The sequence below is a fragment of the Perissodus microlepis genome, chromosome 16, assembly GCF_051167445.1.
Source record: "Perissodus microlepis isolate ML-2025 ecotype Zambia chromosome 16, ASM5116744v1, whole genome shotgun sequence".
NCBI lineage: Eukaryota > Metazoa > Chordata > Actinopteri > Cichliformes > Cichlidae > Perissodus > Perissodus microlepis.
This window is the reverse complement of record NC_140476.1, coordinates 32387628-32413647: the sequence shown is the minus strand read 5'-3', so window position 1 is coordinate 32413647 and position 26020 is coordinate 32387628. Positions and strand designations below refer to the sequence as shown.

The 26020-nt window shown below is 40.7% G+C and overlaps 1 protein-coding gene across 1 annotated transcript; it reads right to left on the bottom strand.

The window, feature by feature from the left end:
• Positions 1-5395: 5395 nt before the first annotated feature.
• On the bottom strand, positions 5396-13294 carry c16h2orf76 (chromosome 16 C2orf76 homolog). The gene is made up of 5 exons (XM_084908499.1): positions 13099-13294; positions 11303-11353; positions 7790-7827; positions 7308-7389; positions 5396-5898 (listed from the first exon to the last, which is right to left on the bottom strand). Exons 1-5 carry the CDS (start codon positions 13226-13228, stop codon positions 5822-5824), a joined length of 378 nt encoding a protein of 125 aa, XP_084764625.1. The 5' UTR covers positions 13229-13294; the 3' UTR covers positions 5396-5821.
• Between the last annotated feature and the right edge of the window lie 12726 nt (positions 13295-26020).

Sequence of the window (26020 nt, the reverse complement as noted above, 5' to 3'; positions counted from 1 at the left end):
ACGTGATCGCAATTGGAACCAATCATGTACTTACAACCAGAGCAGTCGTGTCAGCGGGGTTCAGGATTCACGCTGTCACGTGATACACGGAGACTTATGCCAAAAAGTGATCGTCCAACAACACATGATTTCCAATGTTTGTATGATGTCTTTACTTATATTGGTAAACAGACTGCACTCAGCAGGATTTACAAAGGAGTTATATATCCAGTGTATAACCAGTCCGGTCCTTTTGGCCACTTAAAATATGTTTACTAAACTATTATCTTATTTGTTATCATTTCTGCTGCCCTCATGGCCGGATCTCACTTAAAAAATTAAGTTTTAATGTCAACGAGACTTTTTTTTAACTGCTTAAATAAGGGACACTGCCAAAAGCTAATTGCGACTTCTATCTTGTAACAGGAATGTTGTTTGTGGCTCAAGATGGCTTGATATCATACACGAGGCATACATTACACATATGGTTCAAATATTACAGACTAACAAGTTATTTGTAGCATTTTAAATACGAGCAATCAATCCGTTTTTGGCAGACGATCACTATTTGGCACAACACTAGCAGTGCTTTCTGGAAAAACTATTAATGTATTGATTTACAATATTTACATACCATATACAATTGTGTATGTGGATACATCAATATATATGCACTTTAACAGTAAACTATGTGAGGATTTGCCTGAACAGTTACTATTACAGAATTATTCTCTAATTCTGTAATATTGGGTAAAACGCCAGTTATTGTCCTGCTAATGGTAACCGTGAACTGTACAGAACAAGTTCATTTTATCTGGGTGAGTTTTATTTTTAAACCTCTTATTGTCTTCAAGAGCACATCTCAGTCTTGTGTGCTGCTATATCTAGATTATATTGCTAACTTCAAGAACTATTGCAAGGCTACATAAAAACAAGGTCCATTATGATGGCTGGAGACCCGAAACACGAGACATGCATTTATCCCCGTTTGCCAGTACATGATGTCCAACAGCCCCAGATGGTAAGACAGGCATTGAGATGCCACCTCAACAGTACAAATAAGCTGTAAATATATATGGCCTGCCAGATACCCAGCTGGAACAATAAGCTGGTCACAAAAGGACATAGATGCGACTTGAAAATTCTATAAAATACATGGACTTCTCCACCCAAGGTCTAGCACCCTAAGACATATGAGCAACAGACAGAGAGAGGGTGAGGATTAGTGCGTGTCAGAGGCATGCATGAATACATCAGGAAGATGGAGCCCTGAGATGAACTGTGCCTCAGGGAGCTGAGGACAGACAGTGATAAGGAGCATGAAGAGAAACTACATTACCAAAAGTATTTGCTCATCTGCCTTGTAATATGTTGGCTCACATTTTGCAGCTATAACGGCTTCAGCTCTTTTAAGAAGCTTTTCCACAACACTAAAAATAACTATTTAAATAAACATAAAGAAATAATGAATCATTAATTCAATAATGATCCACATGATTAAATTGCTTTATTTTATTTATTTATTTTTACTCTTTATTTTGAGTCAACATAAAAGAAGGGTAACAGTTCTCAACCACTGAAGTGGCATTAAGCCCTTTATATAGTGTCCATTTCCACCAGTTCCGTTCGAAGGCATCCAGTTTGATTCGTCATAGAAACTTCAGTTTATCTCCTCCATTATTTCACTTTCAGCGACTCCTTTTTCAGCCAGTTCTTGTGATAACTTTCTTCACAGCCACAGTCATTATTTTAAACATGTAGATGTTCTCTTTTTTAATCATACCTTCTGGGATCAGACCAAGGTGTAAGACCTGTGGATCCCTGGGAAGTTCACACTGACAAAGTCCGTCTATCAGCTCGGCAACATCTGACCAGCATGGTTGTAGTTTATCACATGACCCACAGACGTGTAGGTGATTGGCCTTAATGTGACCACATTCTCTCCAACATTGTTTTTTTTTTTTTTTTGCTTTAACGTGTTTGCTTTTAATATAAAGTGTAATAAACGTATGGAATCCATAATCTTTCCGAGTTGGTCGTTGTCCCCTTTGAGGTCGGACCTCAGGTCTTTCAGAAGGTCACTCGGTGTTACGTCAGTCCAGGGTAGCCTTGGAGTTTCAGGTGGGCTAGAGTTAGCTTGCAGTGCTACTTCACTGGCTTTTGATGCTGATTTTCTTTTGATATTTTTGCATGGTTTGTTTATAATATTTGCCTCTTGTGAATCAGTTTCCCCTTTTATACCAATAGCGAATGATGAATCAACTTGTTTACTGGAGTTGAGTCCAACTTAATTTCATTGAGTTGATTCCTGCAAATGACAATTTTCCAACAAAAGAACTTAATGCTAATAGAAAGCAATTTATCAAAGTTGAAATCTGTTTCATGATTATTTTAAGTTCATGGTGTGATTAGAGTTATTCTTTGGATTGTTCAACATCAAGTCCAGAGTCTGGTTAACATAAAACTTTAATGGACTTATAACAACTTTCACATAGCTGTCACTCCATCCATCCTCTTCTGATGATCCTTATCAGGGTTGCAGGGGCGTCTGGAGCCTATCCCAGCTGTCATAGAGGCAGGGTACACCCTGGACAGGTCGCCAGTCTAACACATAGAGACAGACAACTATTCATACACACAGGCAATTTAGAATCACCAATAAACCAAACCCCACTAACAATTTAGTCCTCAGTCTTTGGACTGTGGGAGGCAGCCAGAGTACCCAGAGAAAACTTACACAAACACATCATGCAAACTCCACACAGGCTTTTCTGTGTGGACAGTTAGTGGATTTGAACTCAGAAACTTCTTGGTGTAAGGCAAGAGTGCTAACCTTTAATGAGGTTTGAAATCTCGCATGATCGTGTGACATGACGAGTCCAGACAACTAACCACTCTTTCTGGATTGTATCACATCATCTCAACAAGAATAACAAGTGTTAAGTTGTTGGATTTCATGCAGATTGTATATGATTTAATTATGTTCATCACAGAAACATATAATTATTTTGTTCAAATTCCAAGTTAGACTCTTGTAAACATAATAACCACCCAATTTCACTTTTTGAATGAAGGTTTAGTACTGCGTTTATGGGAACATTTGATCGTTCATCAGTGTATTTATGACGACAGGACATTTGTGAAGCATTGCCTCCTATAACAGTACCACACCGGAAGCTCTTGAGAGCACCTACTGTGGCCATGGAACCCGATGGTTAGGGACAAATGCAATCGCATGGCAGGATGCTGTAAACGGACCAAACTCCAGTCAGGAGAACAACAGAGATAATCCATCCACAATACGAGGTTAGTTATTAATATACTGCTGCATGGGCTGGGCTGTAGTTACATCTAAGGTTTTGAAAACTGAGCTTTAAAATGATTAGGGTAATAAAAACCTTGAGAGGCAGACAGTGATCACTGACTGTTTTTAGGGGCTTGTTGAGATTAAATAGAACAAGATACAAAGCACTAAAACATGTTAAAAACACAACAGCCTTATTAAATGCAGAGTCGTTTGGACCCGGAAGCAGGATTCGTCACGTCATCACTTAAAGACCGGATACACACACATGCAACCCACCTGTGAGAGAACGTGTGTGTTTGTCTGTGTCCATGTTTGTAAACATTGTTACAAATATGAACATGCACCTGTGTGTGTGTTTGTGTCAGAGGGGTGTTTACAAACACTCACAATCAGAAACATCCTGCTTAGAGTTTATAGCGTCACACTGAGCTGACTTCAGATCTGTGTCTCTTGTAAACCATTTATTTCAGCACGTCTTTTTTCAGTTTTTGGTACTGTTGCATTTTACACTCACGCTCGACATTTTGGTGATCTTATGCAAGTTCATTCAGCAAGTTTAAATTTGAATATTTCAAATATTTTAGCATGTTTTGTGCTAGAGAAAAATTAAAACTTTAAACAGGTCCCAAGACCTTGGATTATTAAAATATTACTAATTTTTTTATACGTTTTATGGTTTTCAAACAATGACAGTTTAAGTTTTGAAGAATTTGATTTTTCATGAATCACCCCGTCCACTGCATGACATCGCCTGCTGTTGAGGTTGACAATCTAAAAAAATGACTTTTCCACGCTCAAAGTTTCTGCCCTGCGAGTTTAATTTGAACTCATTGAGTCAGACTGCTTAATTGACATAGAAACACAGAGTCATACACTCCCACAACACTGTGTCACTGCCATGTGTGTCTGTATCTATACTTGTAAATGGTTTTAGGTGGGGATGTGCACGTATGTGTGTGTGTGTGTGTATGAGGGGCAGGGGGTTTTACAAAGTGCCACCAATCAGAGGCATGTTTTTGGTTTTATTTAGCACATTTTCAGTTTTTGGGACTCCTACTTCAAATAAAATACATTAACTCTGCTTTGACTATAACATGATGAGTTAAGAGTGTAATAAACCTCAGATAATCATTATGTGAAGGCAAACGTTAGAACAGAGTCTCAGACTTAAATGAGCTGTGGCCATTGCTGGCACTGTCATCTCATTGGAGGGCCGCAGTTTTTTTGTGCTACTTGAACACTAAACAAACAAGAAAACAACCACAAATATTTCTGGAAACATGGTGTTTCTTTGTTTTTTTAAAATTAAAAATATTGTATAAAAAGACAAAACTGCAAACGTGAAGGCAGTTCCCCCCTCACTCTTTACTAACCGAAGCCTTTCATTGAAGCAAATAAACACATTGGTCCTCTCTGTCTGCCCACACATGTGGCAGCACTTCTATCATTTTGCTCGTATTTAACAAAATAAAATTGCAAACATGAGTGTTTGCCTGTCACTGAACTAACATATTCGGTCATTTGGAGAATTTGTTTTAACATTGCACTCAACAAACAAATCCTCCCTAACAAAAAGTCACTTCAAGGGCCAAATTGCATTACATTCCATCACATCAATACACGTTCTGCAAGTAGGGGTGACGTGGGCTGCATGCGGGCCCCAGGCCACGAGTTTGAGACCCTTGTATTAGAACAATTAAGGAACTTCCCAAGAACATTATAGAGAATTCTGAGTCTGACAGACTTTATTCCATCCATTGTTGCTTCAAACGTTTTTTCCCCCCAAACAACAAAAATGGGAGGAGCTTCTCAGTGAAAGTGCGTCTGTGGGTGTAGACCTTTGTGTCGTTTTCAGAGTCATAGAAGGGTACAGGGTCTCTGGTACAGACAGTCATACTGTATGAGTCCTTTAAAATGTGAAACAAACTCCAAAGCTCTACGAGGTTCACTCAGTTTATACGGATGACGAGCTTCAAGAGAATCCTAAAGTTTCATGTAACTTCTTCTATTTCACATTTATTGAAACGAATGTTCCCCTGAGAACAGTCAAAGCTTTACAAATATGTTCACATCTTTCTCTCCATCTGTTTCAAAGAGGTCTACATCGTGTTCTTGAACCGCACAACATTTTATTAGCAAAAGTATCCACTCACAATTACATTGGCAACAAAGTATGAAAAAATATAAACGCTTCTGAAAACACATCTCTGAATTACACTGAGAACACAAACATTTTACTCATGATCACAGAGAGCAGAGCGAATGCTGGAGATGTAACATTGTTCCTTAAAACCTTTAAAACTTTCAGCATATCTACAACATCACCAACAACAGAAAGATGTTCATAAAAGACATATTCACATAAAATTAAAAAAAATATTTAATATTAAATAAAAAGGCCTGTTAGTCTGCTGGATAATAAGCTTTGACTTTAAAGGAGAAAAAAAAAAATCCCACAAATGAAAACAGTCCAGTAGAAACATGACAAAACTTGTTCCAGGCAGACCTGTGTATACGAACTGTCCTCTGACGCAGTCACCAGGCAGTTTGGGGGTTTGCTTTATAGAGACTGTAGTCTGCTTTCCTGAAGAAGGCCACTTCTGTCTCATGAGCTAAAGAGGACAAACATGTCAAAGTTAAAACACACTTCGGATTTTTAAACAGGTATGTTCAGAAAGTCTTCCATTTTTATGATGTTTGAAATGGATTACAGTCAATCACAGCTCTCCTTCATATAAGTCAGAAGACAGTTATTTTTATTCATTTATTTTTTTAATGGACAGTTGAGGTGGGATCTGAGATGTGTCTTGACTGAACTGTTACTAAATTCATAAACTGCCTGTCCCACAGCTGGTCGTGTATGTTCGAGAGAAGAACAACAAAATGTTTAAAGATTTGCCTGCTGAGTGTAACATACCCAAACTGGATTAAGGCATAAATCTACTGACAGATTAAAAAACAAGTCTAAACAATGCATCTCAGTCAAAATGATGAAGATCGGTAAACAGAAACCTGAGAGTCACTGTCCAGTTCCTTTATAGAGATGGAAGAACCTCACTGAAGGACAACTTTTGCCATTCAATTCTATTTATATCTTTATATTTATTTATTGAAATCACAACAACAGTTTCCTCTGCGTGCTTTGTTTATTATAAGGTAAAGACGTTACAATGATACACAGACAACTGAGCAAACCCCAAAAATCAGATGGCCCTCCAATCAGATATTTCAGTCTGACATGTTTTATTCATTTACAAAGGAAACTAAAATCCACTCAGCTTTGGTTGTTATGAAGAACTATGTTTAGACTGCTCTGGAAACAGTAAACTGAACAACGATGAAATCACTGAATGTACTGCGCATCACAGGCCTTTCTCGCTACATGATATTCAAACCACATGTTATTATTGTATCACTACTTCTATTTGAAATTCAATTTGAACAGGGTGAATTTTGGGGCATTGTGCAAATAGACTGAAAGGTTTAGGATTAGAAAACAATGAACTCGAGCAAAAGGCAACAGTGAATATAATCACAGGCACAAATGTAAAAAGAGATGTTTTGAGTCGCCCCTTATTTCTTTATATTTTCTAGGAAAATGGGAAATAAGAACAGGGCAAAAACAGCTTGTACAATTCTAACGTTACTGGGGTCAACACAGCTCACAGCTGACTGTTTTCTGGGATGTTACTCAAAGAGTAACATTGGTCGGCTGGTGATGGTGGCTGTGCTGATGCAAATCAGGCTCATTTTGACAAATTAGATTTATGATTGAAAATAATCCCTCTCTCTCTCAGATAGACATTGTTACTGATTTTGTTGCCTGTTATAATCAGGCTCTGGCTGCTGTGCTGAGGACAACACAAGTTTAGCTTTCGTGTCACTGTGTTCTTTGCTAGCTTCATGTTAGCATGTTTGTTTTGGACAGAAAAAATGTAAAGTGAATACAGTAATGTGTTACTTTGGACCAAATTATAACCAACACTGCTCTACAGCAAACACTCAGCAATGAAAATCTTACCAACACCAGCAGCTCTGAGGGTTTGGCCTTCATGTAGAACCAGAGTTTCATCATCATCTAAACTCATCACTAACTCGTTTGTCTGAAAACAAAGGAAAAAAGATAAAAAATTGCAAGTTTGAAATGCAAACTATTTCTGAAATAAGATTATATAATAACTGAAATAATATTTCTGGAATGTACGGCCAAAATTACTGAGAGTTGATTCTGAGATCAATCCCAAATTCTGAAACTGGATTAAAGGGAATTAAATGATTTAGTTGTTGAAATACCAGCTGATTCAAGGTAAGTGTACAGATTTTGATTTCCTTTATTTTCTCTCACAGGGATCATGCCATTACAAAAGAGGGAAGTTATATTAAAGTGGAAGACAAAATCGTCAGGTCCCTTTGAAAATGTCATTTTTTAAAGTACTCCTTAAGGGCAGACCACAACACTTGTGTGTCCTACAAGCGGACACTCTGCAGCCTTCACACAGATACCTTTGCTCCATGAGCCTGATGGATAATCTTCATCGTGTCTGTAAGGGGAAAAGGGATGGAGTCAGATTCAGAGCATAAATTTCACACCCACAAAGTTTACATAGACCTTTGGTCAAAACTTTAGAGATATCATGAAGGTTCATTTCAGTTGTTAATGGTTTTTCTTCCCCCATTGTGGAATGACTGTACAGCAGACATCTTTAATGGCCAACAAACAAGAACTGGGTGCAAAAGTGTGAATTTATTTTTACATTGTCTCTAATCCACACAGGGTCGATATACAACAGTGCTGTCACTCAACTTGCGGGAAGTGTTTCCAGCTGGGCGTCGTGTACCCGGAGTCGAGTGTTTTAACCGATGCATGAAACGATACGTTTTTAGACATAAGTTGTAACAGCCGCCGTTTTCTTTCAAAGTTTGAGTCTAAGGTTTATTTTTTAAGCACCTGACGGCTCTTTTTTTGCTTCTCATCCGTAAACACTCTGCATACTATTTCACATGATTCAGTTTATTTTGAAAAGTCTCAACAGGATCTTGAACTTTATTGTGAAAGCTTTATGTGGAAAACAAACAAGCGGACACCGGAGCCGCGTGATGGTTTTACCATCTTTGTTGCTAACGACAACACATAAAAACAGTCGCTTGTCCGTCCGTAGTGTGGTTATATTACATATAAGAGAAAGAGAGAACATTAAGAAATTAATAATAACTACAGTGACATCAGAACCATGAAAAAATATTGCTGTAAACGGTTTATTTTGCGACACCACGAAACAAACGATAGCGTAAAATGAAACGATAGATGTTTTTATATCGTCATCCGATATATATCGTTGTATCGAACAGCCCTAGTATAAACCTCTGACCACAACTGTATATAATGATCCCCATATGCATTTTCTTTTATATCCAAATGTTCATAAAGTGATTACATTTATTTATACAAATACAATTTGATTCTGACTTTAAGAGCTTTGTTAGCGGGCCCTTAAGAGCATCGCCTCACTCTATGTACATTTCTTTAAAGGTCCCGTTCAGCATGTATTTTTTGTCTGTTTGCTTTTTTTGTTTTTGCCCTTTATCACCGACCCTCTTCCCCGCTGTTTTTCTTTCCCTCTTTCTTTCTCCTTTTTCTTTTCCCCAGTCAAGTCTGTCCCGTGTGTAGCAAGTGAAAATAAAATAAAATAAAATAAACAATAAAAGGTGAATCAAATAGACCAATAGGCTGGGATGGTCCATTTGGTAAAGTAAATCCATTGGGCATCTTTCTTTGCCTTGAGACAATAATTCTGATGGCAAAAGAACCAAACAGGAGAGGCTGGGAAAAAAAAAAGGTCCCGTTCAGCCCTGTGATCCAGCAGGAACAAGGAGCACTCGGTGTGTGCAGCTTTTACACTGGGCAATATTTACCTTTAAGGGACCAGTATTATATTTTGTATATATTCGTTTTATTGTCTTAATCGATCAGAGAAGCACTTTATTAACAAGGGAAAAGTCGTTAGAGAGCAAAAAGGATTGCACAACACAATTTTATAATGCAATAAATTAGCTTTAGTCATGTTTCCGGTCCTTCACAACTCTTGTGAGAGCTGTGTTCACTAGTGATGTGCGACTCCACTGATTTCCTTTCTGATCTGATACCAAGTAAAATTCAGGGCGGTATCGACGATACTGATCTGATACTGATACTCTGTACAAAAACTTAATTTTTCATTGTATTTCATAATCCAATATATAATTGTATTATGTAACTGTAATAGTAATATAATAATATAGCTTCATAATGATTACAGGACATCAGACTACTTGTTCTTATTGCTTAATGATGCAGAATAATCATATAGAAATAAAAAACTGAAGTTGTGCTATTTGAACACGTCGCCTGCCTGCAGCACTGAAGGACTCCGTGAGAGACGTCTGTCTCGCCCTAGCAGCACCTGTCCCTCTCCTCCTCTTCACTTTGCCTCAACATAATTCATCCTATTCTGTGATGTGATTTACTCTGAGGTGTTTGACGAGGTCAGTGCTGTTGCCACAACATCTCACTTTCTTGCCACATGTATCGCAAGCCGCGTCTTGGCTGTTTGTTGAGGTAAAATACGTCCACACATGACTCCGTTTACGCTCAGCCATTGTTGTGAGTGCGCACGCCAGCGGCTGCAACACATTTATACAGCCGTGTTTCGCACATGACTATGAAAGGCGGAAGAGGAAGTAGTTCCTTCCAATGTAGACAATCCGAATGATATAGTTTCTTTCCACTGTGTTCCTGTTAATGATAAACTACAGATTTACCCCAAAGTACTAAAATATTGATATTTTAACATGAGAATCGATTCTAGAACATAAATTACTGGTATCGGAAGAATCGATATTTCAATATCGATCCGCACATCACTAGTGTTCACACTCCAAGTCGAACTCTCTCCCATGAAGTTCTGGACTCCACCAGGCTGCCATTTGTCATATTATTTATGGACAGAAAATCCAGGTGCAGCCAGTAGGCTAGCAGCTGAGTGGGAAACGAGTCTGAGGGCATGGTTCTCAGTCGGAAGGACCCACGCTGGATTTGGGGCAAATTTAAGTATCGGACTGTCTTGCTTGCAAATAAGAGAAAAGTGAATCACTAGAGTAACGGATTGGTGCAGCGCCTGCTGTGGCTACACCCACCTATGGTCACGGGCTGTGGGTAGTGACCAAAAGAACAAGTTGTGGAAATAACCTTCCCCCAAAGGGTCGCTGGTGTCTTAGAAATTTGGCGAGTAGCTCAGTCACTGGGGAGAGGGTCAGAATAGAGCCGCTACTCCTCTACACTGAAAACAGCCAGCTGAGGTGGTGTGAGACACCTAGGAGAGGAGTTCGTTATCTAACTTTGCCCCGTGTTTCACTATGGGAATCGCCTTGGTATGACCAACTACGGAAGCTCCAATGACACCACGTTTGAGCTGTGCTCAGGGCTCCGCCCCCTTATTCTAACACCAACCAGCCTCTCCTAACTCGGGATGGCAACATCCTGGGCTTTGCTCAGAGGTGTATCAGTCCAGTTCGTGCGGTTCTATAGGCTGGATGTTGCACAGTCATCCCTGGGTCAGTCAGTCCTGGAATCTAGCGCCTCAGGTCCAACCTGAGATCCTGGAGTAGTGCTTTGGGCACAATCTGGTAGTGGGCCATATCTCCCGTAGTGAAACAGAGCAAAGTTAGAAAAAGAACGATGGGTTACTTCATGGATCTCTGATAACAGAGTGAGATGTTTCACCAACACTTCCGTCCTTGTTTGGGTACGGAAAGAAAGAGTGTTTACATTTCTGTTCTGGTGTTCGTGTGTTTATTTAAATCATTTTGTATCATGTAAACACATCACTACTGACGTTTAGTTATAACTCCAGGTAACTATGTGAGTTCTATGTAACAACAACAGCAGCAATCTTAACATGACATGTGGGTAGGATGAGAACATTGCTCTAATGACAGCTGTAAAAAACTATGAAGACAAATGAAGTAATGCATACATACCATAACCATATTTCCTGAAAGGAGGTGGAAATCCTGGCCTTGTTGCAATATCTGAAAGAAATTGTTGGATTCAATCAAGATTTTATCTTCTTATTCATGTGTGAAAACACACAAGGTCAAGAACCCTAAAAGACTCGTCTAATAAAGACTCACCATCTGTCCCACTGGGGTTTCTCACAGCTGTTTTTGTGTCTATGTGGGACACACACAGGGTGGAGCAACAGTTTGACAACCTCAGAGTGGCAGGGACTAAACACAATCACAGACTTTAGAGGGAAAAGCGCAGACCACGGCCTCTGTGTGAGGATCTAAACGTATTCTACGCTCGATTCGACACAGCGAACACCACGAGACCGACTGCCTCTCCCTCCTGCTCTCCCCAGCCTTCACCCCCCTCAGACGCAGTGCCAGGTCCACCACAAAGACCGTTACAACCTGGCCTGAAAATGCTCTCTCCAAACTACAGGTCACAGGATCAGTACTGGACTATATCCAGTTCTGTATCAGAAATGTGACTGTGGACAAAAGCATTCGGGTTTTCCCAAACCAAAAACCAGCCAGGTCCGCTCACTTCTCAAAGTCTGTGACGCCATCTTCAGGTCAGGTGACAGAGCTGTACACGGCTGCTCGAGCCGATCTGAAAAGGGGAATTAAAAAAGCCAAAACAGACCACAAAGGAGCACAGAGTCCCACCTGTCCAGCACCAACACACAGGAGGTGTGGTAGGGCATACGAGACATCATAAACTACAGAGGCTGTGCTGTGAAAACAGAAAACCTGAGTGCGCCGCTGGCAGAGGAGATAAATCACTTCTTTGCCCACTTAGAAACATCTCAACAGCAGCACTCATCTGCTCCAGCCCTGCTCCCATCCTCATCCTCACCTGGTTCCTGCACTGCTCCACTCACCCTAACAGAGGATATTCCTAGCAGTGAACCCCAGGAAGGCTGCTGGTCCAGACAGCGTACCTGGCAAGATGCTGAGAGCATGTACCCACCAGCTCACCCTCATCTTCAGTCTCTCACTGGATCATGCAGCCTCCCCATCCTGTCCAAAATCAGCCACAATCGTCCCAGTGCCAAAGAAGTCTCCCATCACCAGCCTGAACGATTACCGCCCTGTGGCCCTCACGCCGCACTCATGAAATGCTTCGAGATACTAATGCTTCAGCACATCAAGGACCACCTTTATGTTCTAGACCAAAGACCCACAGACTCAACAACAGTTTCTTTCCAAGAGCCTGAACTCCTTTTTGTTTGTTGCAGTCAACAGACTCACATTAGTTTATGTTAGTTAACCAGAGTACCGAGAACTCAGCAAAATAAGAACACAAACTAAAAACCAGTCTAAGGGCGTTGCTTCTGTGCTGCCTCTGACTGTAGCGACCACACTTGGGTTAATAATGATAAACTGCCCACTTTCACTCAGTCTACTACGCAGTAGGCGATTCTTCGTTTTTCGGCACTGAAACAGGAAAATGTGCCTGTTAGCTGTGATGTTGGGGTTTGTGCCGCCTGTCACGCTCTGTACTGGCACAAGAGGGCGCTAAACATGTTTTTAAAAACATTAAGGACTTATTTCTTATATCCACCTACACAGAGAGCAGGGCTCATTGTTGTAAATTAACCTTTATATATGAAGTGTTTCATATCCAGTTACTCTAAGTTTTGAAGCTCTCCCCCCCAGCTGCATGTGCAGTGAATCCTGGGATTTCTGTCTAAGGCCTGCGCAGTGTTTTTAAAGGTTTGTTTCGGTGAACAGATGCTGACACGAAGTACACACCGCACGGCTCTCACCGTCTTTGACGAGCTGCATGAAGTCCTGTACGGTCTGCTCCAAGCGGACGCCGTGAAACACAACCGGTTTGAAGTTCCTGTGTTCGAAGGACCTCACCAGGCGGACGGTGACCACAGCTTCAGCAGTCATGCTGCTCTGAACGAACCCGAACACTCGTCTGGAAACGCGTAGCTGTCCTTCTTCCCCTAAGTTTTATTGGCGATTGGCAAACAATAAAATGGTGCATTACCGCCACCAACTGGTGTGGAGTGTGGACTGCAACGTCGCTCACAAATCCTCCAAAACAATTTACCCTGTTCTAAAACCTGATAATTTTCACTTCTTGGGTCCTTTTGCAGTAACTCAATAAGATCCAGTTTCATTTGTAGGTTTCTGAGGTTTTGGATCAGTTGCCTTCTCTCCACCTACCCTGTATTGGCCATTCATCCACACACTGGTGATGGCAGCTACATTGTAGCCACAGCCGCCCTGGGGCGCACTGACAGAGGCGAGGCTGCCGGACACTGGCGCCACCGGGCCCTCTGACCACCACCAGTAGGCAACGGGTGAAGTGTCTTGCCCAAGGACACAACGACTGAGACTGTCAGAGCCGGGGCTCGAACCGGCAACCTTCCAATTACAAGACAAACTGCCAACTCTTGAGCCACAATCACCCACATGTTCTGTTTCCTCTTCTCCACAGTAGTCACGTTTACCTGTATTATGTTTACCTGCCAGAATAAAGTCGTGTTCAAACCAGTCTGCCCTAAATTTTTCTTCATTTTTCGCCTTATGATACTCTTTATCTTTGTCTGACAGAAGTTAATAGCCAGGTCAACTAGCACATCTTTGTGGCTTCCTTTGCAGCTCTGTCTGTCATTTCATGTGCTCTGACTCCAAAATAAGCTGGAATCCATAAAAAGCCAACTTTTAAGTCCCATCATGTTTATTCTGTAACGCGTTTGCTGAACCTCTGTTGCTGTCCTTTTTCTTCTTGTTAAGTTTTAATGGCAAATATACCACAAACTGGTATGGACTGTGGACGGAAATGAAGGTTACAACAAACACACAAACAAAACCCTCAAATCCTGTCAAACACTATAGTCCATCTTTAAAAATGTGTACTTCTTGAGTTGAACTAAATCAATAAGGTCTAATTTTCATGTTACTGAAGTTTTGCCGTTGTCTTTTCAGCCTCTGACAGTGCAAGCCATTCTTACTGACTTACGGTGTTTCAGATTAACTAGTGACGGTCAAACCGATGTGTGGTAGATCTGCTTTTCAAATGAAATAGTATTATGTCATTATTTTTGGCCTTCATGCTTGAGAAATACCAAATTATGTACACAAAGTTCTGGAAATCACCACAACATTGTTCATGATTATTTAAATTTTTTAACACCAAGAAATATTCCACATTAATATCTGACTAGTGTTGCAACATCACATCCTGTTACAGTAGTCTGCCTCTGTCTTTTCTCTGGAAATATACACTTGGGGCTAAAATAGCTAATTGAGCAACACAGCTGGAGAGAGCTGGTAGTTATATACAGTCTGTGTAAATGATATGTTAACTTTGTTAATTTGACAAACATTTGTGGGTGACGCAGTAGCTGGACGAGTCTGCGACAAACATCTCAAACAGCAGGACGTTACATCCTGTGGTGTCTGTATGCGAGGCAGCTATGATGGTCATGGAGTATTTTACTTGAATAAACAAAGATTCTAATGAATAGAAAATGGCCAGCTTGCTGAAGAAATTCTATTGGGGACAACAGTACAGTACTCTGTGGACCAAGAGGGGACTGCCAGCACAATCTGTCTGCTCAAACACTCAGGTATACCCCAGAAACATCTGGATATTCATTTAAAATATTTATACATACATCCTCATTGTTGTGACTATTTTCAGTTACCTTTCCCAGCTATGCCGTGCCTGTGGCGAGAGAAGCTCTGCTGCAGACACTGATGAGTAGGTAAAATAACCAAATCAATACCTAAGACTGAAGCACCTTGAATGGGTCACCTCAGCATCACTGGGTGAAATGTCACTTTGATGCACCAACAGAAAACATGTAGTTGAGATAACCTGCATGCCTTTGCGCTTTAAAGACACTGCAGAAGGTGATTACAGATGTTATGCATGTTAAACAAATTATCACTGTTATCTTTGGGGAACTGACCATTGTTCCTTCAGTGGGCTGGTTTCAGTCATTATGCAAATGTACTGTTTATAAGTTTGGGGAAACATGCAGTCAGCTGAGACTGAAGACGTCTTTGCTTAAAGACCGGTTTTAGTCTTGACAATCCGCTGTGCTGGCATCTATCAGCAGGATGTTTGTGGGTCGATTTGAATGCAGCAGGTGTAAATGCAGCCCCTCAGACAGAGCCAGGTGCAGATGTGTGTCCCATGTTAATCTGGTTGTAGGCCCTGGCCCTTTGCCACAGGTGGCAGTAGCAGACTGCTGCAGCTGCTGTGTCATATGTTAATAGATTGAGCTACAAAATAAAGATCATATGCAAGTTTTGTAAATTAAATTATGAAAATTCTTAAGTTAAAATTCAACTCACCTCAGAACTCAAAAGCACACCTGAGTCACCCATTTACTTAAATCCACTCACTCTCACAAGCTCTTCTCACTCACACTGGCTCTGTTGTTGTAATCACTGTCTAACTGCTGTAAATGCACTGTAACTGCCATCTGCTCACACATGTTTGTTAAATTAATCAAGCTTATATAGACTGTATCTAACTACCAGCTCTCTCCCGCTGTGTACATGTATTATCTATTTTGGCAGGTGACTACAGTTACACAGATGTAATCTACTCAGTACCCCATCATTTCAGATGATTTTCAAATTAAATTCATTCCAGAGAAAGACAGAGGGAGACTTTGCTAATAGGATGTGATGTTACAGCACTAGTCAAATATTAATGTGTAGCATTTGTTGTTTGTTTAATCCCCACACAAAGTTATCTTCCTTTAGTCAGATTATGGGACTGACCTCAGCCTTTCACGGGGTCTGTCTAAAGAGGACTCACATATATTTAACAGCAGCTTCCTGAGAAGTGAGAACAGAAGCACACAATCATACATCCAGTTGTAGCAAGCTTGTAGTAGATAGATGTGTTACTCTAACACCAGTCCAGATTGTACTCTAGCTATGACTGCTGGGACAAATTCTAGCCCCCAGCCCACCAGCCCACCCCATGTGACATTAAATTGAACACACTGAAGAAAACGGATGATAACCTGATGTTTGTTTGTTTTTAATTGCTGTGTTCTTGAATTTTGTGGCATTAATATAGAGTTTGCAAAACTTTCTTACAGATACAGATTCTTACCATCCTACCTGGGCTTTGATCAGTGGTTGTTGATCAGTGGTCATGACAATTTGCATATTAATGATCAAGGAACTGACCATTGTTCATTCAGCGGTGCAGGTTTCAGTCATTGTGCAAATGTCCTGTTTATAAGGTTGGGGAAACCTGCAGTCAGCTGAGACTGAAGAAGTCACCTGCTTCTCCCACTGAAAACATCCAGATGAACAGAATCTACTTTTGGGGATTTGCTTACCTGGATGATTGAGCGTGCATCAAGACACTTACCTGAGATTATTCCTGTATTTATCAGAAGGCCATGACAACCGTACTTTGTACACGAAGGATGCAAATCATTTTATTGAGAAGTTAAAGAATCCATTTTCTTAACTGCCTACAAACAGGGAAACGCTGGAGTGTATCACAGCTGATACAGGGACAGAGGCGGGGTGCTTCCTGGACAGGTTGCCTGTCTGTTGCAGGGTGTTAAGGAATCCATTCATATTTATTTGAAAAATGAATGATTTTCTATAAATTTGTGATGCATTTTTGTTGCTGATTCCTTGGTGGCATGATGGAGTTTATGGAAATCCTGTTTGTTTGTTTTTTACTTCTCTTTTCAGTTTGCCAGGGCAGCTCTGTGCAGTAACTGTCCACATGGGTCAGTGGAACAAGAAGCTCTCTGCTGATGTGTGGGCTCCGACCAGCAAGGTCCAGGCAGACCTTTTTCATCTCCCTGCTGGAGTCTTTTGTTTGTCTGTGACTGGAGAGTCAGATTTTTGTTGAGGGTTTTTGCAGCGCCCTGTGCTTGGCAAACAGCTTTAGTCTTGCAGAGGTCATCTAAAAACCCTCCCACCCTCTCCTTTATGTGGTAGATCTTATTATATGAAACAGTGATATCTTAATGACTGCTTGCTATACTGCGAGTTCATACAGATCCCTGATGGAGATGGCGTTACCTCAGTTAACAACTCTACAGTTTGGTGATGGGACCACATGCTCAGCATTTTCAAAGTTTATTTCTTGCTTATTGTTCATTCATATAAAGACATGTGATGTATAGGATCTATATATATTTAGTATAATTTAGTATATTTTAGTATATTTAGTATAATTGTGTGATCTTGGTGTTGACTTTAATTGCAGATGAAGCAAAGCAGCTTGAGGGGTTTGTGACACACTCCAGCGTTTCCCTGTTTGTAAGCAGGTAAGAAAATGGATTCTCTAACTTCTCAATAAAATGATTTACTTCCATCATGTACAAAGTATGCTTGTACATATTGACCATATTGGCAGATTCATCTCTGCCAATATGGTCAATTTATTACAGAATAAATGAATCAACTGATTCCTTACCTTAGATTGCAGAATCTGGACTAGTTCATTAACTCTGTTTTTTTAGTGTATAAGTAATAAGGCTCAAATTAGCAGCATGTTTCCATGTCACATTAATCCACATTAGAATACTTACTCACCCTGACCCAACAGCAGTGGGTCAGTGGACCACAGTGTCAGAGCCCTGTTCACCTTGATAAAGACATTTGCCCATTGGGCCCTGTTTTACAATGCAGATTCATGTGAGAACACAGCTGGCTGCAGGTCCTGTTCCAGTTCCGTGCACTATTTTGCAGAAGTGTTTTGTGGGAAAATAAACCAGAAAAAAGAAAAAAAAAAATCTGTTTAATCTCAAATATTTCAATTCAAATGACAAAGAATGTGCCGCACACTGTAGCTAGAAGCTCCGCTAAGACCTTATTATGATATATTAGTAATTATTTGTAGAATCTGGCTTTGTTTTCTGTTAATACAGCACCGTCACACCTGTGCTGTATTAACAGCCGGTGCTGCTGTGTTGGAGCGGTAGTTAACAAGAAGGTGTGTTGATGTACCTGATATTTCTGTGTGTGTAAGTATAAGCATTTTTTTAGTATACTACTGTTTTTCAAATGAACTTTTTAATACTTTAAACTTGGGGCAGGAGCTCGTCCCTGACCCGGAGTGGGCACTCCACCCTTTTCCGGCTGAGGACCACGGCCTCAGATTTGGAGGTGCTGATTTGGCTGCGAGCCGTTCCACTGTGAGCTGGAGGCCATCACCTGATGAAGCCAACAGAACCACATCATCTGTGAAAAGCAGAGATGAGATTCTGAGACCACCCAAGTGAAAGCCTTCTGCCACTTGGCTCCGCATAGAAACTTTCAGTTCTATTTAAAACAATCTTTTCAAGGACCTTGGACAACATGCTCCATAAGGCTATAGGTCGATAATTATCCTTGCTGTTTATTTTTCCCACCTTGTGGGAATAATGGCTGCTAACATGACAGGAACAATTGATTCCAGCAGAATCCCATGAACTATGAACCCTGTGAAACAAAAGCACAGGACAAAGTTTCCTACTAGCACATTTCAAATGTTCAGCAGATATCTTATCCGTCCCACATGCCTTACTGTCTTTTAATGTTCTAATTGCATCATACATTTCTCTTGATGACACTACAACATCTTCCTTATTATCAGTTTCATCCACTGCAAAAATGGAACTTTTGACACAGTTAAATAGATCACAGTAATGTCTCGTTCGAGTAACTTCCTCAGAGCCACTTACACCACCAGTCTTAGCTGGTAAAGATGTTTTAAAACTATTTATTCTTTTGATTTCTTTCCAGAAATCATTTACTGAATTGACCTCCAATATCTTTGTGAGGGAGTCTGCCCTCACTGCATCTTCATTCCTTTTAATAAAACGTGAAGCAAACTTAAACTTAACATTTGTATGTTTCTTATGATCAAATAGAGGGCCGAAACGCTGCCGCCCTGACTCCACCCAAGCCTCCTCAGCATACAACTTCCAGCCTGGTTTAGCTTTATACAGCATTGGCAATGAACTGCTCGACACAGGTAGGGACTCTACAATATTCTCATATAAGGAATGCAACTCAGCCCCATGTTGGTTTTTTTTTACAGTTAACATCATAACATGCAGATGCATCATTTGGTAGCTCACTCTTACTCAGCAGAAGGTCAGACTGATCAAATATACCAGAAGATCCTCCTCAGTCTGGTTAGACCAAAGGTGTGCGACTGGGTGGACTTTGTAACCACCCATGATCTCAGTGTAAACCTGGTCCAGTGTTTTTCCATTCTGTGTTCCCATGTGGATGTTTTTGTGGAACTTTGGTAACACAGACTTCATGTTTGTGTCGTTAAAGTCCTCCACAATGGTGAAACTATCCCTCTAGGTTGTTGGTTCTTCCGTCAGGCTCAGTTTGCTCTGACCCTGCTCTGTTATCGTTTTTCTTTTTTCCTCCATCTGTTGCCAGAAAGTAAAGTTTTGTTTCAATTTTCTTCCTGCCTCATGAGTCCTGCATTGGACTCGAATCCTGCCAACCACACGACTGTCACAAGCTTCTTGCAAAACAAAAAAAACAAAACAAAAATATAGATAAAATTTAAACGGGTATCCTTTAATGCTGAGAACATTTCACTTATATAAAGTTATACTTAACAATGTTATATAAACTTAAAAGGTTGTAGCTACACAACACATTCTCGTCACAGAGGTTCAGGATACACATTTGAACATGTTGGCCAAAGGGAAACAATCATAAATCAGAAAATCCTCCATTACTTGCTAATGCTATCAGTTTTGTGAGATTATAATATTACCTTATACCATGTTAGACCCTTAATTAAAGATGGTGAATTATTATGTAATTTTAGTTTGCATTATTCTCCTGAATTAGAAGAAGGTGATAACTATTACATTTGTTAAACTGATTTGCATTACATTAGACTGCTGATTTATTGTGAATGAATGATATTATTTTATGATGCATTATACTGCTGAGTTATAAGAAATAGTGTTCGCAGAAAGTCATCGCCTTATTTGTCTGATTAGAAGAGAACAGAACATACTGGAGAGGTTTTCTGCCCCATCTCAGCAGGAGCAGATAAACAGGGAGCCAAGGTCGTAGCTTAGGCGCCGTGTGAGAGAAAGAATGTGAATGTTTAGGCTTTTATGATTAGGTGGGGGCCACTAGAGGCTATAAGAGTTTGATCAATGCTCCACCATTTTGAGATCTGATGCTGTCTGTGTACAGTGTCCATCTCCCACGCGTGTGATCATTAAAATCATCGTTTGACTCAACCCGGCCGGACCAGTGTTGTTATTGTGGTTTTTCCTCTTGTATCCATCCCCAATATTTGAATCCGTAACAGTTTGGGGGCTCGTCCTGTGGTATTGGGGTGGAAGTTGGAGGTTTGGACGGTCCGAGGTTGTCGAACGGACAGGCACAAGCCAGTGGTCTGACGTGAGTGGGCATAAGCCGGCTTATACAAAGGTAAGGCACTACCTGTTGAATCTATTTCCAAAGTGTGCCAAATTGGACATGATAAAATTAAAGTCTACTCACTGAAATTACTGGTAGATGTCTGTTTTGATTTTGATGAAAAATCTCATGAGAACTGAAGCTGAAGTAATGATAATGAAACGTTGAAAGTGCGTTTAAAGCAGTTGGACTGCTGATTGAAGTTAAAGCAGTTGGACTGCTGATTAAAGTTAAAGCAGTTGGACTGCTGAGTGAATTTAGTTTGATAGGGAATTGGTCATTTTGTGGGTTAGAGTCCCCATTGGTCAGACAGGTTGGACCTGCGTCAGTCATACACTTGTTCTGGGGTGTTGACTGTTGTTTCAAAGTATTATAAATTTTTCGAGAACGGCAGTTGGACTGCTAAGAAGCGCATAGCCCGGAGGTTACGCTCCCTCCTGGCCGCGGACGCGCGACCTTGACCTGTCGGCTAACAGGGTTAGTTCAGTTTGGCTTGACTGTGGGGTACAGGGCATCCTGGAATAAGCTAGGAGTTAGAGTCTCCTTACCGTTTGGAATGGTATCTGCGCTTTTTTGGGCAGCAAAGGTTGGACCTTGGGTGTTGGACACTTTTAAATTGAGTTAGGGACTTTAGAGATGAGGCCAGAAGCTGTTGGACAGATACTGGTTAATTGATCACAAAAAAGTTGGACTTTTTCGGTTGGACCGTTAACTTAAATTTGTCAAAATTGTGTAGGCGCTAAAGCTGTCAGGCCTGAGAGTGATTGTAAATATAAGACGTCTTTGTAATATAAAATAATAGAGCTGTGTGTGAGACGAGACTGTGTGTGACGACAGCGCGCTACAGCTGGACCTCACTTTGTCCCCACCCGGAAAAGAAGCTTAAAGGACATCTTCTCCTCCAGTTATCGGTTACCATCACTGGAAATTTTCAGGCAAGTTTTTGGCTGAATTGTTATTGGCACCATGTGTCCCTGAATCTCACAAGCAGGCTCTAACTCCTGGCTGCATGGAATGCTGTTATTTAAGGTGGGAAATCAAAATTTGGGAAACAAAATAAAAACACACACACAACCAGAGAAATGTATGAGAAAGGCACGTGTTAGAGAAATGCCTCGTTTGACAAAAAAAGTTAAAATAACCCACCTACAAACGCACACACACGCAATGAAAAAAAACAGCTTACATTCATGAACACGTGAAGATTTTCCAGCAAGGTTAAAGCAGCGAAACTTAACATACACCTGTTGCTGAATGATAAAGTTTATCCACTACTAACAAATAAACTTTCTGGGTTGCAGGACAACAACTTATCTTCAAAAAAAAAAAAAGACACTGGTCTGACCAACCAGTGATGACACGACAAATTTAGTGGTAAAAAGATTGAAATTGTGACATGTTTTCTGCTGATTGATTAATACAAGTGATTACTGAATGAAAGAAAATTCCTTTTTTGGGCTTTTAAACATGATCTTAAGAATTTTAACATGTACCTGTGTTGTCCTGTCAGCTTGGTGGGTTTTGAGTTGATTATATGGTGAGAAAAAACAAAAAAAGGGGGAGAGAAGGCTGACACAGGGCCTGGCCCCGGTGTTTCTCCCCTCTCTGAATAACAGCCAACACAACATCATTTTCCTGTTCGTCTGTTTTTGTTTTGTTTTTGTTTTGTTTTTTCTCTTTATGCTTGATTACAGGCTGCTTTGCCGAGGCTGACCTGGACTCCTGCTCTCCCCTCTACCATCTTTGCTCTCCCCTCTACCATCTTTGATGTGACCCTGACCAAATGCTACAGCAGCTGGACCCACAACAACAACCTGCAAATGTCAACAGTGCTGCAGGAAAGCGATCTCATGCAGCGGAGACGGAGAGCGTTAAATCCAAGGCCCATTTCACTATACGGGGGAGATTTCCAGACAGCTTCAGCTGACAGAGCTGTGACGAGACGCCCATTAAGCCCAGATGAGGACGAGCAAAAGAATGCTGACCTTAACAACTCTGCATTAAAACTGTGCAGGACAGTGACGGACCAACACGGATGACCGGGCAGCAAAAAGGGCGTGCCAGAGACAGGAGGAGTAACTGAGGTCAGGAGGCACCTCAGAATGGACAAAAGCACAAGAAGAAAATAAGCTGAAGGCACAGGTGTCGGGGCTCGGCCAGGAGCTGACCTCTGAGAAGAGCCGGACAGCAGAGCTGCAGAAGGCCGTGGAGCAAAGCAAGGAAAACATCAATAAACTTCAATCTGACGTGTACGGAAAAGACTCTGAGGTTTCTGCCCTCAGTAAGAGCTCAAGGCATCAGAGCAGAAACTGAGCATGGCTCAGGAGGAGCTGGCTGCTAATCGAACCCATCAGTCAGGCTTGGAGTCCCAGACACAGGACTTGAAATCAGGCTGGAGCTTGCTGGAGCAGGAGGTCACCAGACGGGACAAGAAGCTCCTACAGCAGCAACCCTAAAGGAGCTACAGAAGCAAAAGGGTCAAGTTAAGGAGGAGCTGGACAAGGAGAAGATGCAGGACACTGAGAAGTGATCCACACACACACACATGCACACGCTTGTGCAATGAAGAGTGATACACACACACACTGATGCAATGAAGAATGCTTTACTAACAAATGCTTATGCTGACACGCAAAATGCTGCACACAAACATCCAAATACAGAATCTGTTACAACAACAAGAAGCCATTGATTGTTTATTGGTTAAATGCATTTCATGTCACCCAGAGGGCGTTTGTGTAGATTTAGGGGACAGGGTCTAAGGCAGTTTGGTTATGAAAACAATGTCTGTGCGTGATGTCTGTTTATGGCTCAAGGCCTCGACTGAATTGTTTACTGTGCTTCACACAGCCTGATAAGGAGCAGTGGTACAGAGTGAAAATGATGAATTAACGGTGTGAGTTTTACTTTGGAGCGCCACATTTTTGATGGAGATTTAATTGAAGGAGGAACACACTGAAAAAGAAAAAAAGAAAAAAAAAAAGGAAAAAAAGGGCCAGCCCTTGGATTTACGTAAGCATCTCGCGTGTGTTTAACACAATTGCCTCAGGCTTTAAAGATCTGTACGAAATTCAACAACTTAATTTGTTCTCATTGAGATGACACGATACGATCTAGTAAGAGTGGTGAGTTGCTCAACTCACGGAATTCACAAGACCGCATAAGATTTCAAACTGCAGGAAAATCACTGGAGTTATAAGAGGCAGACAACGACACACACACCACATGCATGCTATTGCTATTTATTGTGGATTAACCTGTCAAGGGCAAGAACAAAAGAATTCTGCATCAAATACAGGAAATCATAGCTTTCCTGTATTTCCTACATTGTTGGCATGCTGGTTGGTGCTGTTGCTTGACAGTAAGAAGGTCCTGGGTGCAAATCCACAGTCTGGCTAGTTTGCAGTGGTTTCTCTCTGGGTGTTCTGGTTTCCTGCCACAGTGAAAAGTCATGTAGCTATTAGAGCTATGTTAATTGATGATTCTAAATTATCCGTGAATGTGAGTGTGAATGGCTGTTTGTTTCTATCTGATAGACTGATCAGCTGTCCAGGGTGTACCCTGCCTGGTAACCTATCACTTCAGGGTTATTTCCCAGCCCTCCTGCAACCAGGATAAAGATAGGAGGATGGTAGTTGTTGTAGACCCATTCAATTTTTATGGTAACCAGGATCTAGACTTTGTTGAGCCGTATGCAATATGAAGGCAACATGTAGTATTTAAGTGACCAAGTAGTATTTGGATAAAAGTTATTGAATAGTGTTGAAATAAACTGACAGAATTGTGAAGGATTAAAATATTCCAGGAGCTCAACTTACTCCATCTGAACATGTTTCAATCGTGTTTTATGAACACGAAATGCAGGTTTACTGAATATGAAAAGGTTGTGTTGATTTAACTCAGTTGTTTAAGTTTCTGCCAAAGCAAAACATTTGTGTGCAACCAGTGTCCACTATTGAATCAAGTAAATCCAACATGTTTTTTCAGGGCAAAAAGGAGTTATGGTACCAGTATTCCTACACAATATTGTCCCGGGAGGGAGAAAAACTTTCTGGTGAAGTCTTGGTTGATTTTTGGGTTTTGCTTAACACTAGGTTGATTTTATCAGTGAGGTTTGGATTGTTTTCTTTCTCTAAGAGAGAGAAAGATGGTTTTATGCTTGGACATGTTTGCAATGGGCCCCAGTATTTGTTACTTTATTAGTATTTTATTGGTTACATTCGTGTTTGCTTTTGTTACAGTGCACTGAAATAAGAACATCTATTCAATTCAATTCAATTCAATTTTATTTATATAGCGCCAAATCACAACAAAAGTCGCCTCAAGGCGCTTCATAGATACAGAGAAAAACCCAACAATCATATGACCCCCTATGAGCAAGCACTTTGGCGACAGTGGGAAGGAAAAACTCCCTTTTAACAGGAAGAAACCTCCGGCAGAACCAGGCTCAGGGAGGGGCGGCCATCTGAGACATCTGAGAGGTGTGATCCACCGGTGGTGATATTTTGGTATTTTGTGAGTTCCTGATTTAACAAATCACCTCTTTAATCCAGGCCTGAGAGATTGAACTTTAAAGCGCTATAAAATATTCTTACTGGAAACAGTCGCAAAGTATTTTTCTCCATGATTATAATGGGCTTGGGAGAAATTCACTTATATGGGACATTGATCACATGAGAAGTCCTGAGCCTAAAAGGATTGCAGCGAGTCAATCCAGTCAAAAAACAAGGAACTGTTTTCCTTTAAAATGATGACGTCACCTTGCTGGTGATGGAGGCTTGAATTATGGAACTCCAACGTGTTCAAAATTAAATAAATAAATAGGACATGATGAAATAAATAACTATGTGAATAAATAAGACACAGATATGTAATGTGAGAATGATATTTTGAAATCATGGAACACATTTTGAAAAAAAAGCTCATTATTGTGAAATATATTGCATTCTGCTATATAAATTTACTTATTATTGTGAAATATTATTTCATGATCATTATTTTTCACAATAACAGAGATTATTCCTGATGCATTTTATTTATTTCCAGCCGTTTTTAATCCAAAATGTCCTTTTTTCAAAGTCAGTCTTTATTTCAAAATCCCGTTTTTCCCAATGGCCTATTTATTTCATAATGCGACTTTTCAGCAGAATGACTTTGTCTGTCAATCAGTGTGAGTGGGCTGGACCTTTGCGCCTATTGGATGATCGTTTACTATCGACTAGTTTTCCTGGATACCTGCTCCGCGGACAGCTGCTACAGGTAGCAAAAACGTGCTAGGTCAAAAGTCACGGA

Bases quoted from the DNA above. Each gene is read 5' to 3' on its own strand.
- c16h2orf76 (XM_084908499.1), bottom strand. From the start codon at position 13,228: ATGACTGCTGAAGCTGTGGTCACCGTCCGCCTGGTGAGGTCCTTCGAA. The intron at 11,354-13,098 runs GTGAGAGCCGTG...AATTTCTTTCAG, and splicing joins CATGCAGCTCGTCAAAGACG to ATATTGCAACAAGGCCAGGA. The intron at 5,899-7,307 runs GTAAGATTTTCA...TGTCCTCTTTAG, and splicing joins CCTCAGAGCTGCTGGTGTTG to CTCATGAGACAGAAGTGGCC.